This window comes from Haemaphysalis longicornis, unplaced genomic scaffold, assembly GCF_048455015.1.
Source record: "Haemaphysalis longicornis isolate Haplotype H1 unplaced genomic scaffold, Haemaphysalis longicornis Haplotype H1 scaffold_1, whole genome shotgun sequence".
Taxonomy (NCBI): Eukaryota; Metazoa; Arthropoda; class Arachnida; order Ixodida; family Ixodidae; genus Haemaphysalis; species Haemaphysalis longicornis.
This window is the reverse complement of record NW_027526203.1, coordinates 476,131,926-476,144,704: the sequence shown is the minus strand read 5'-3', so window position 1 is coordinate 476,144,704 and position 12,779 is coordinate 476,131,926. Positions and strand designations below refer to the sequence as shown.

Sequence of the window (12,779 nt, the reverse complement as noted above, 5' to 3'; positions counted from 1 at the left end):
AGAGAGAGAGAGAGAGAGAGAGAGAGGGAGAGGGAGAGAGAGACCACTTTATTGGAACTCTGGTTTTAGGGTGGGGGAGTGGCGGTGGGTTGAGGGCACGACTGGTGACCAGTTCTTGGAGGTGTGGCATCTTTTTTCACCCTAAATTCAACCTTCTACCCCCCCCCCCCCCTTCCTTAAACCCCTAATCTGAATTGCCTGTTTTTGCTTTGGGGAAAGGCGGCAACCCTATTCGTACAGAGTGTGCGTTCGCCTGGAGGGTGCAGTCCTGCAAGTGTCAGTAAGAAGGGCAAGCACTGTGTAGGCTTGCACACATCAAGGCAGAGGCCTGTTTGATTCACTGTAGGGTGGCGCTAGTGGTTATTTAGAAAAATAGCGGCGTTAGAGCCCATTAAAAAAGCGTCATACATGTGGGACACTGGGAACATATGGGCACACTTATTCATGCCCAGTTCACTTACAAGGCCAAGAAGCAAAGATGTAATCTGCTGTGTGAGCCTTATTCCACTGCTATGCGTGGTTTTTTCATAGCACCGATGCATGAATTGCTGGTTTTAGATGAATTCCTCATTATGACAGGCATATTGTTGTCATCATCATCATCACCACCAGCCTATCTACGCCCACTGCAGGGCAAAGGCCTATCCCATTATTCTCCAATTACCTCGGTCCTGTGCCAACTGTGACCAATTTATCCCCGCAAACTTCTTGATCTCATCTGCCCATCTAACTTTCTGCCGCCCCCTGCAACGCTTGCCTTCTCTAGGGATCCAATCTGTTACCCTTAATGACCAGCGGTTATCTTGCCTTCGCATTACATGCCCTGCCTACGTCCATTTCTTCTTCTTAATTTCTGCTAATATGTCTTTAACACCAGTTTGCTCTCTGACCCACTCCGCTCTCTTCTTGTCCCTTAATGTTACACCTATCATTTTCCGCTCCATTGCACGCTGAGTCGTTCTCAATTTAAGTTGAACCCTCTTAGTGAGCCTCCAAGTTTCTGCCCCGTAGGTGAGTACCGGTAAGATGCAGCTGTCATACACTTTCTTCTTCAGCGACAATGGTAGGCTGCTATTCATTATCTGAGAATGTCTGCCATATGCACCCCACCCCATTCTGATCCTTCTAATTATCTCTGTTTCATGGTTGGGATCTGGGGTCACAACTTGGCCTAAGTAGATATATTCGCTTACCACTTCCACTGCCTCGCCTCCTATCTCAAACTGCTGTGCTGTCCCGAGGTTATTGATCATTACTTTAGTTTTCTGCATATTAATTTTGAGGCCCACGGTTCTACTCTGTTCGCCCAGTGCGGAAAGCATGCTTTGCAATTCGTCCCCCGAGTTACTTAGCAAGGCAACGTCATCAGCAAATCTGAGGTTACTGAGGTATCCTCCATTAACCCTTACTCCCACCTGTTCCCAATCCAACGTTCTGAATACTTCTTGTAAGCATGCTGTGAATAACATTGGAGAGATTGTGTCTCCTTGTCTGACACCCTTCCTTATAGGTATTTTACTGCTCTCCCTATGGAGGATGATGGTCGCTGTAGACCCACTGTAGATATCCTCTAGTATTCTTACATAATGCTCATCTACCCCCTGGTTCCGTAATGCCTGAATGACTGCTAGGGTTTCGACCGAGTCAAATGCTTTCTCATAATCTATGAAGGCTATATATAGGGGTTCAGTATACTCAGCGCACTTCTCTATCACTTGATTGATCGTGTGAATATGGTCCATTGTTGAATAACCTTTACGGAACCCTGCTTGTTCCTTAGGTTGACTGAAATCTAAGGTTGCAGAGATTCGGTTAGCGATTACCTTGGTAAATACCTTATAGACGGCTGACAGTAAGCTGATCGGCCTCTAATTTTTCAAGTCCTTCATGTCGCCTTTCTTATGGATTAGGATGATGTTCGCGTTCTTCCAAGATTCCGGTACCATTGCGGTCATTAGGCATTGCGTATACAGGTTTGCCAGTTTTTCATGTACAATTTCTCTGCCATCCTTCAAGAGGTCTGCTGTTATCTGATCCTCACCAGGTGCTTTGCCCCCTTTCATTTCTTTCAAGGCCTTCCTTACTTCTTCGGTCGTTACTGGTGGGATGTCTATCTCCTCTGAACTACTGTCTCGTTCGGCATTATCCTGTATGTCCCGGCTACTGTACAGATCCCTATAGAACACCTCGGCCACTGTGACTATTTTATCCCTATTTGTGATGACATTGCCTAGCTTATCCTTAAGTGCATACATCTGATTTTTCCCAACGCCAAGACGTCTCTTCACTGCTTTCAGGCTACCTCCGTTCTTTACAGCGTATTCGATCCTCTCCATATTATACTTCCGTATGTCAGCTGTCTTACGCTTATTGATTACCTTCGAGAGCTCGGCTAGTTCTATTTTGTCAGCTGCGGTAGAGATTCTCATGGTTTGCCGTTTCCTGATTAGATCTTTCGTCTCCTGTGAAAGTTTACCAGTATCCTGTCTAGCCATAGTGCCCCCGACTTCTATTGCACACTCCGTGATGATGCGTGTAAGGTTGTCGCTGGCTTCCTGTGTCGTAAGCTTGGCTTCCTCGTTAAGGGCGGAATATCGGTTCTGCAGCGCGATCCTGAATTCTACTTTACGTCTTACTGTTAGTTCGTTTATCGGCTTCTTTCGTACTAGCTTGTTGCGGTCCCTCAAATCTAGCCTAACTCGAGATCTTACCATACGGTGGTCACTACACCTTACCCTTCCGAGCACTTCCACATCCTGCACGACGCCAGGGTTATCGCATAATATGAAGTCTATTTCATTGTTGTATGTGGTATCAACTGCACGGGGTTTCCTCGGTTTACCATTCCTGGATAGTCCACGGGCAAAGTGAGGACTGTCTTCAGAACTGAATACATGGGAAAATGGAGGGCCGAGTTGATAGTCAAGGAGGCCCACCGTTGTTCAGGGCTGTGCAGAACATTGTTTTTGTCCTTATTTGTGAGCGTGGGGCGTTTGTCAGCACGGCTGCCGGTGAATGCAGCGGCCACACTCGACTTGGAACTGGCTCCCTGGGCGCGCCCGCACAGTTCTGCTCCCTGTTCGGCTGGGTTGCACAGGGAGGGCAGGCATTGGGAGTGCGGGAGGGAGCGAACACTGGCCTGCAGGGGGAGGCACTGCATGCTTTGAAGAGTGGCCACACTCTCCGGTGGCACGGCTTAGACCCAAGTGAATCAGTCGCCAGTGGTCGGTGATTTTAGTCACAAGTTTGTCATTGGGGGAAAAAAACATCATTGGTGGCTTTTGAGCAACAGGCGTGCGAGCTTCATCGCTTCTGCACGGTAGCTGAAAGGTCTTTTGTTTTCAACCCCCCCCATTCCCTTTGGTCGATGCTTTTGGGTTTATTTGAACATATCTGAACAATAATATGTTCAGCTGGAGGTTTGCAAAACTTTGGCTCGTTATGGCAGGATGGTTCACTTGTCTGTTATGCACGTCTTGGTGCTTTTTTGTACATAATAACATAATTGAAATGCTGCCATGGCTTGACGCAGCTGCAGTGTGGCAGTGTGTGGGTGACAGTAGCTTATTTGCAGAAGGGTCTAACAACCTGTGGTGTCAGATGAGCGCATCAGAAGCGGAGCACAAACAGGGGGGGAAAAGCTTTTTGCATGCCCCGGGTGTGCCTTGCGGGGAGTGAAGACCCTGCCGTTAAAGATGATGGCCAGAAGAACTGCGGGATGTGCAAGTGGAGGCAAGATCCTTCGCAGTGGGTTGCAGCCAGCTTCACCATGAAACCGGATTAAACGAGCTTGAGCATGCAAACAACTGTCGGCCAAAAGCTGCTTCGCAGCTGCTGAGGGGGATACAAGTGTGGTGCATTCCAAAGACTGCTTAGACCCCGTAAGTGATGCCAGTGATGCCCCAACAGCTATGCGGAAGCCACTTTCTCGCCTGAGGGTGCTCATGCCATCGCGGGCTCGTGTGGTTGGCCCAGAGTGTGCCATTGCAGTGGCACCTCGAGTTCTGTTTGATCGTGCCGCTTGAATGCTAGCACGCAGTGAGTGACACACTGGTAACCTTTAGTAGAGATGTCAGTTTTCATGAAATTTTGAGGGGCGTGAAAAAAGGGCATTTTCATATTTTTTTTTTCTCCAGAAAAATATTAACACTTGGAAAATAGTGGTTCTGTACAGATCTGTAAAAAACTCGAAATACTTAGATGTCTTATCAAACAGGAAAAGTCACCGATGAAACGAAATTATGGCCGCTGTAAAAAGAAAACAAGTAAACAAAATATACACACTCATTTGGGTTCAAATTGGACTTGAACGCAAATGAGTTTCTGTGCATATTTGAACCTGGGTTGCCAGAGCTGCAGCCAAGTGTGGCAACCACAGCGCTGACTCGGTACCGTGCCAGGATGGAGCAAGAAGTGTCCAGATGCGTGCCGCATGACAGGTGAACATGGCTCACTGCAAACAGAATGCAGCAGTGAAGAAATCTTGGATAATCGCTGGCTGTCGCCTTTGAATCACTTAAGAGGACTCACGTGCCTGATGAATTTTTCTGGTAGCACTGAAAACAGTATAATTGTTACATACTGCATCACAAATGTCGTAACAGCTTTCGCGCTCAAAATCTGCGCACAATTTCACATCAAGGCATTGATTTCAGAAGGCGTTTCCCTCACTGCAGATTGGTCGCATCACAACAAATTTCCCCAGAGAAGCTCTGTATTTTTTTTTTAATGTTATCCCGGTTAGAAAAAAAACACAGGAAAAGTTTTTTTTTTTCTTCTAAAGTGTGTGATTTTTTTTCAACCACTCACATCCCTAGTCTTAGTGTGCCCCCTATTGTGTCACTGTTGATGTCGTCTACTGTGAAAGGTAAATTTTTCAATATTTTTTAACATATAAGAAATATGGTAAACAAGTGTTTTTGTTTTGAATGGAGCCAGTTTTATCTCTCTCTCTTTTTACAAAACACAGGGGTTGTAAAGTTAAGGGACGCTAAAAGGTGGAAACAAGTTGGCCTGTATCGATAGATTAAGGTACTCGGAGTCCAAATTCACCATTGTTTAACAAGGCAGGAAATGTCAGAAATGTGAAAACAGGTGCAGACGCTTTCGGGTACTACAGTTTGTGATATCACAATATTTGTGCACGGCGAGAGCTCATTGGAGAAGCACCTAGAAATGTTTTTCCTAAAACAAATAGTTCCGAAGTGGTTTAACGTGTGAAATAAATGTAAATCAAAGCTTTCCGTGAGCTGACTTAATTTGAAAAGAACGCAGACAACAGATTTTATGCACTGCGAGACAGGCTGCTTCCCTCACACTTGTCAGCCATCATGCTTTCCGTTTCGTTTTGGAAAAGCATTGGTGCGCAATTAACGAAATCAATAGCCTACCATGGTGAACGCCCAGCTTCTGCAAGCAGTATCTCTGGCCGGAGGCAGCAGAAGGAACCAAATGCAGTGCAGGTGTGTAAGCGATCGGTAAGGCGTGCCTGTGCCTTGTTCTTATCGCCCTGGGAAGGTTAGCATACTTACTGCTGAGGGTTATCCGACCGATCTGAACTTGTGCTCTTCTGTTCGCTGCGAGCTGCTGTTGATAAGTAATCTGTAAATCGTGCGCGCATAGCCCTACCCTTGTGGTGTTTGGGCCGGGCAGAGCTTCAGCCTCGCGAGGGCTACTCAAGACCATCATACACGATCTCAAGTGCTATACATGGCAGGGAGGTATTTCACACCTGGTTGGTGTGATGCAGGAAGGAAGAGAACATGAGGTAGACGTCATCACCAGACGAATTGACACGAAGGCTCCTGCTTGAGTGACGCCTTGCCGGGCAGCTGCTCTTGCACGATATTCGAAACTGCCCTTCTCACTGCTGCGTTCGCGGCCGGGGTGATGAAGTCTGGGTGGCCGGTGTGGGTGGGCACAGCAGCTCCTGGAGCGGTGAAAATCATTTCTCGTTCGGTCGTTGGCTAGTAATAAAAACGAAGGCCAGCCTCCCCAGCCAAAGAAATGTTCTCGGTGGTGATGTAAAAGCTACCGTTGCCAGCCTGAGAGCACCCAGCGCCAACCGTTTACGCTCTAAACCTTACCGGTGTCTCGCTCAAATTTATGACGCAGTGTCTACCAGAGTTACTCAATATATACAGTTGCGAAACTCCACTTCAGAATCCGGGCGGCGCTAGCCCCCCTGCTCCGTGGAAGCTAAAGGGGCAAGTCGACGCGCGCGGCACCTAGGATACAAAACGTTAACTTCGCAGAACAATTATTATTCAAAATTTTTTGTAAAATAAAGATTGGTTTTTAATTAGAACTCATTAATTAGGTGAAATTTACTTGTGCTTTTGCGGCTTTTCTTTTTATAACTTACGGCAGCAGCCGCAAGCGCTTGAGTACTATACTTCACCTTTCTGCCAACAGACGACAGGCTAGTCAACTTGCCCCGTGCTTGCCCCGGCGCAGGGGGGCACCCGAAGACCGGCTTTCAATACATGGGGCCTATCCCTTTCCAGCCCAACGATATTTTTTTAGAAAAAATGGCAACAAGTAATTAAGTTTTGTGCATTTACCCCTTCCTAATGATGCTTCGACAAGTGAAAATGGAAAGCTCAGAGTATTTCACACAGAAAACAAACCCACACATATGTGTGGGCTGGGCTTCTATTCGTATGATCTGCGCATAGTAAGAATACCTTAAAAACGGCATCAGGCGCAGAAAAACTCCATTTTTATGTATTACTTCAAAGTTTTATATTGTTTCAGGAGTACCTATATTATAAATAGGATTTTGTGAAAATAAATAACAATGAAGTTTTAATTAATATAATTAATAATTATAAATAATATTATTATCACAAGTAATTACTGAACTAGTTCAAGGTTAAGGTGCAAGAAAAGATTACCAATGAGCCAGCACAAAACCGCGAATAAATGAGGCACCAAGAAAGCAAGAAAAAATTATTTATCTCTAGCGCTGCAGTGCACGAGCCCGCCAGCCTATACCGCCCAGCAAAATTTTTGTAACGACAAAAGCCCAGCCCACACACATGTGTGGGTGCATTTTTCAAGCGTAATGACGGAACGCACACGAAGGGAACGGGTGTATTTTTTACCCGATCGTGTTTTTCCAAGTCCTGCAAGTCGTGTCTTAAGCTTGTTATTCAGAAAATACGAGAATAGCAAGAAGAAATATCAGTTTTAATCTTGAAGGCGGCTATCGTGATCGCGCCTGCTGGGGCGCTGTTTTCAATGTGCGATTTCTCGCCCCCTGGTGGCAAAATGAGTGAACTACCGAAACCAATGAAGTCTCGGAAGCGTTCGCAGCGGCTACCCAGGGCTGTGAAACCGAAACCGAAACAGGCGCCACTGAGTAAACGAATTTGTTGACCCACACGTTTGTGTGGGCTGGGCCGTAAAGGGCTATGGGGAGTTTCGCAACTGGTATATATCCAGTAACTCTGGTGTCTACGTCACGAAAAAATGAAAGGGAAGCGGGGGAGAGAAATGACGGCTCTCTTTGCGGATTTCTCAGGAAATAACCAATCGTTGCTCGTAGAACAAAAGCTGAGAGCGAAATGAAACGTATGATCTTTCAGTTAAAACAAAATTTCATTCAGCCTTTAGTGTCCCTTTAAAGGGACACTGAAGTGATTTGTAAACATTGTGGGATTACTAGCGCAAATTGTAGTCGGGAGTCTCTACGCCATGTTTCGACCACTCTCGCTGCATTTACGTGACTTTATTCAGTAGAAAAATCATTAGAAAATGTGTCCTCTTATCTGCATCCTCACTGCCAATTTCCTATAAAGTGTTGTATGACGTCAACCCGCCGCGGTGGCTCAGTGGCTAAGGCGTTGCGCTGCTGAGCACGAGGTCGCAGGTTCGATTCCCGGCCGCGGCGGCCGCTTTTCTGATGGAGGCGAAAAGCAAAAACGCCCGTGTGTACGAGATTTCGGCGTACGTTAAAGATCCCCAGGTGGTCAAAATTAATCCGGAGCCCTCCACTACGGCGCGCCTCATCACCTGCGTTGCGTCGGCGCGTTAAACCCCATAATCAATCAATCGTTGTATGACGTCAAAACGAGATGGCTTTGTTTGACTGCGCTACTGCACGGATCACCGGCCCTCTGACAGAATCAGTCGGCCCAGCGTTTAGTCGGCCGGCGGCCTGCGGGTCGTCGCATTTCGTTCGCTCAGTTGAAACTAAGCCAGGGCACATTTGTGCCAGGGAGAATGTGCCTTTACTTTCTTTGTTAGTTTGTACGCTGTATCAAGCTCCAAGTCCAAGTTGCTTCTCACAGGCGCACATGCGATGCTTCGCTGACTGGTATGCTAGTAGAAAAATTAAGGCCAATTGAAGGCGGGAGAAGAGTCAGTAAAGTTAATATAGGTACTAAGGAATTAAAATCAACTGAAACTTTTACCGTACAGCATAAAACCAGGGTGCGGGAAGCACTTTTTGTGCTGGGTGAACCGGCACAGCGGTCAGCAGCACGACCACACATCTGTGAATGCTTTTCCGTCTAAGAAATGCAATTGCTAGACGTGAGATGTTGTGGAAATTTGGGGGATGCTTACTGCACGAGCGCTATACAAGAAATAGTCATCTGAGCTTCTTGAAATGCTAAAAGTAAGTAAAAAATCTAAACTGGCTATACATTATATACTTTACATTTCCGCCCCTGGCATTGCTGGCTTATGGCCAAGTGGCCTGGAGCACTAGGCGTATTGTTGTGCAAGTTGCAAGTTCAAATCCTCAGTAGTGCATGTTATCTTTTTTTATTTTTTGAGTTGATTTGTTTGTTTTTGAGCGATGGTTTTTATTCCGAATTCACCATTTTTGAGCTGCAACATTCATTGCTCCACGAGCGAGTTCGCAGAACGCGTGCAGACTGACACTGATGCGCTGGCGAGTTCTCGTTGGCGTGGTGTGGCCATAAACACTGACTGTTTGCAGGCACAGTCCTGAATGGGCCGACGCTTGGCCTGGTGCGAACTTACGATACAGGCGTGAGCCAGGCAAACTCCAAAGGGGGTGCGGGGAGCACATTGCATTTGAGCATCTCGATGACGCAGAGGGCGTTCATCAACTGTGTACACCTTGGCTAGTGCTCATTACGATACCAAGCCATGCTGGCGGTCTTATTTGATGCATTTTACAGCCGACAACATAGCAGGAGCGCGGTATGCCGATTAGTGAGGTATTGAGAATGCCCATCCAACGATATAACATGGGTTGCCAAGCATGTTGTTTCACAGAACCGAAACCGAAACTGGTTTGAATTTTAATCTTGGACATCGTCCAATCTTGTAGCACCTTGTATTGATGTCACTGTTGTTAGTTGGTGGGGCCGTTGCAAACCGCGCATGGTATTTTCTTCTTTCAGGGTTTATAAAATAAATACCGCCTTATTGCCCGGATAAACGATGAAAAGTGTTTATTTGAGCAGTATACGCAGTGCAAGCAAAAATAGGAGCTTAACAAATTCACTTGAGTGTCTCTTTTAAAGGAGCCATGAAGACAAAATACAAGTTGGGTTTATTAGAAAGACTGCTTAGTCCCGATAACAATGATACCAATATCATCGCAATCTTCGAACAAATAACGGAGATATTAAAGAAAACGTGTGAAGCAGTCGCGACCCCCTAGCCAATTTCCCGCAACTTTTCTAGTGACATCACAGAACCTTGTTTGTGCGATTGGCGGCTGCCTAACTGACCTGTCGCGACAACACATGACTGGACGTCTGTAACGGGGCCTCTAGTTCTATTTGAGCGCATCACTTGAATGCTAACGTGCAGTTGACGCACTGAAAATTATGTTTTATTGTTGGCCCGTATGACGTCATTCTTGCTCATAACACGTCACTGTGGCGCAAAATTTGAAAGTTCTTAATAAATACTTCTTGCTTTTTTTTTCGTTAAAAAAACATCGTTTGTGGCTGTAATGGAGCTGAGTGAGATACTGAATCCTAGTTTTTTCAAATTAAACGAAGTTGTATTTTCTCTTCATGGCTCCTTTAAGGGGGGACACCCCTCTTAAAACTATTTCTTCTAATTTTGGAGTAAACTCCGTGAAACTTGTCAGACTTGCTGCTTTTCCTCCACTGATTCTAAATATGGCATTATTTTTTTTATTGCATTATTATCTGCATTATTATCTATTTATTGCATTATTTATTGCATTATTATCTGCAAAAGCAGCAGATGCTTACTAAAGCAGAAAATGCCAAGGGCATGAAAACAGGCACTACTGCCTGTGTAACATTAACGTTAATGAGTTTGCATTAACGTTAATTGTGACACTAATGCAAACTCAAAGGGACTCTAATGGTTTTGTTGGTGGGCCATCTTCACGATGTCATGGAAAAATATAAGGAAAATGTTATCTTATTTGCTTGCAAGGTATTTATTTCTAAACAAAGAAAGGATTGTTTGCCATCAAACAAACGCCGGAAGAGCTTTGCAAAGTTCGTGAGTGCAAACCAAGTCGTTCAGGCTTCGGTGCCCCGTCCCTCTCCTCCACTGCGCAGATCCTGAACCTGAACCAGGCCCTGAAGGATGGCAAGTCGCCGGTGCAGCTGGTGCAGATGCCCGCAGTGATCATGGAACGCAGCAGCCGTCGACCGGGCGCCCGCGGACGCATCAAGTCCCTCAACGACAACTTCATTCAGAGCTTCCAAAACAAGGCCCCCTTCTTCTCCTGGTGCTGACACACCGAGCTCGCCTCCTCCTCCTCCTGCCCTTGTTTCAGTTTTAACATTCAATAAAGCCAGTGTTGGGGTCGTTGAGGAATGTGCAATCTCTCCTGCACATCTTCTGGTTGGACTGCTAGTCATTTGCAAATGTCGGGCAGCAAGCGCCACCGAAACAGGGCTATTTTACTCACACTAATGTTCGTTGCACAGTCAGTGTGGAATGCAGTTTCTGCGCAAATTGTGCTCCTTGGTAACCAAAGGGCCCTCAAAGAAGTTTATGCCATAATTTTCGCGAGGTTTCTCATCAGCTCTGCAGAATGACTAAAACGCCTCGGTTCGGATCTGCTGAGATCCTGAACTCTGTGCATGCCGTTTTCTTTCATTGGTGAGCAGTTGCCTGTGTGAGGCGTAGCTTTGTCCGGAAGCCAGGACATTTTTCTACAAGCACTGCTGCGAGGGAACGCTGTAGTAACGTAGAGTTTGGACGTGGCTTTTGTGGTGCACGAGGTTCGTGGTGGCGCGAGCCAACTCTGCCTGCATGCACGTTGAGGTGGCCAGCCGTGTTTGCTTGCCCTACTGGGTGCATGCGTTTTTCTTACAAATGTGATAGCAGATCGGAAGACTGCCTCGATGCCTTTGTCTTGCGAGGAGTAAAAAAAAATGCCAAACATTGCAACTGTAGTATGTTCAAGAAGGTAGTAGAACGTAAAAATGGTCTCTAAATGTAGCTCTCAGGAATACGATCGCAGTTGTTGGGCGGATGCTTCACCCGTGGCTGGCCCTCAAGTTTTCTTTCTGTTCTTGAGCACAGCATAGCCTATTCCTGTGTAACACCCCGTAGCCATTGTATTGCCCAGTTTGGTTTGTTGTGGGAAATGAGTGTTTGGTGACTATTCACTGCAAATGATTTGTAGCTGGCGGGTTATACACCAGTGTGCATGTTTAAAAATGAAGTTTTTATTTTGCTAAATGAATATGAAGTTTGTTGTTATTCAATAAAATGTGCAACACTTCTGAGATCATTCTCTTTATGTCACAGCAGTAGTGTTTGGTGCAAAAGCAATGGCACCTTTTTGTTTGTACTCAAGAGACGGCAAGATTCAACAGGGACACGTTGCAGCAGGTTTGCTCACTTGCAATCTGGTCGATTGCTTGGTCCAGGTAAAAATTGCTGACTGGTATGTGCAGGGCACAAGCTAAGCAACTAACTCCAGCAAGAGCAATAATGTGTTGCACAGGAGGCTTTGCGTTGACCTTGCCATTTGATGTGACGCGAGAAATGTTCACAAAGGGCATGCATTCAATGTTCCCCCAACTGCAAGTTTCTCTTGAATTCTTGCTCGATGCTGTGAAGGTGATTACTGTTGGTGCGTAGTTTGCATTTTGCCTACGTAACTGTTCATCATATTTCTACAGACCAAACTGTTTCCGGACAGTCTAGAAAAGTATTCACGGAAGTTCTGATGGAATGGGGGGGAGAAGCTGTTATTGGCTGCTATAAATAGGGCCTGTTTTGCTGTACGAACCTTAGGATGCAACTGCATTCGTTGTGGAAAAACAAAGCAAACACTTGTGAGTCTGTGCTCGTTTATGCTTTGAAGGTTATGAAATAGGAGCAGCCAAACTGAAAGTGGCCCCACCAAACTGGAGTTTGCTCTGAAATAAGGAATGAAGTTGGACCAAAATTGCGCCCACCTCCCCGCGAGAGGAACCCTGTGTAGATGCGACGCATCGTGGGGTTCACTTGGTGTTTCCGTTGGATTGATTCTGAAATCGCGTGAAACGTGTCGGGAACGGGTATGATTATTATGTTTTATTGGCCAATCTTGGTCAATCTCTCTAAGTGGTACGCTTGGGGCTTCGCTGTCGCAACGACCTTTACTCCATCATTGTTGCTGTAAGTGGGAGCTTCTTTTCTTTTATTGCAAGTGTTAATTATTGCCCCATCATGCGTTGTATCAGTAGCATCTTGACGTAGTTTGAATGAGTCAAGGATATAAGGCGCATTCGTAGCATTTGATTCTGTCTCGGTTTTGTGGCGCAGTGGGAAGAGCACCATGTACCTGGCGTTCTGCCCACAGGGTCGTG

General features: G+C 46.0%; 1 protein-coding gene across 1 annotated transcript in view; it reads left to right on the top strand.

Annotated features, from left to right (window-relative positions):
- Positions 1-11,708, top strand: part of Pi4kiialpha (phosphatidylinositol 4-kinase II alpha) — a 31,938-nt gene extending 20,230 nt beyond the window's left edge. The window contains exon 9 of the mRNA XM_077688241.1: positions 10,527-11,708. Within this exon, the coding sequence (XP_077544367.1) occupies positions 10,527-10,706 (180 nt within the window). The 3' untranslated portion in view covers positions 10,707-11,708. The remainder of the gene's footprint in view (positions 1-10,526) is intronic.
- The last annotated feature ends 1,071 nt before the right edge of the window (positions 11,709-12,779 follow it).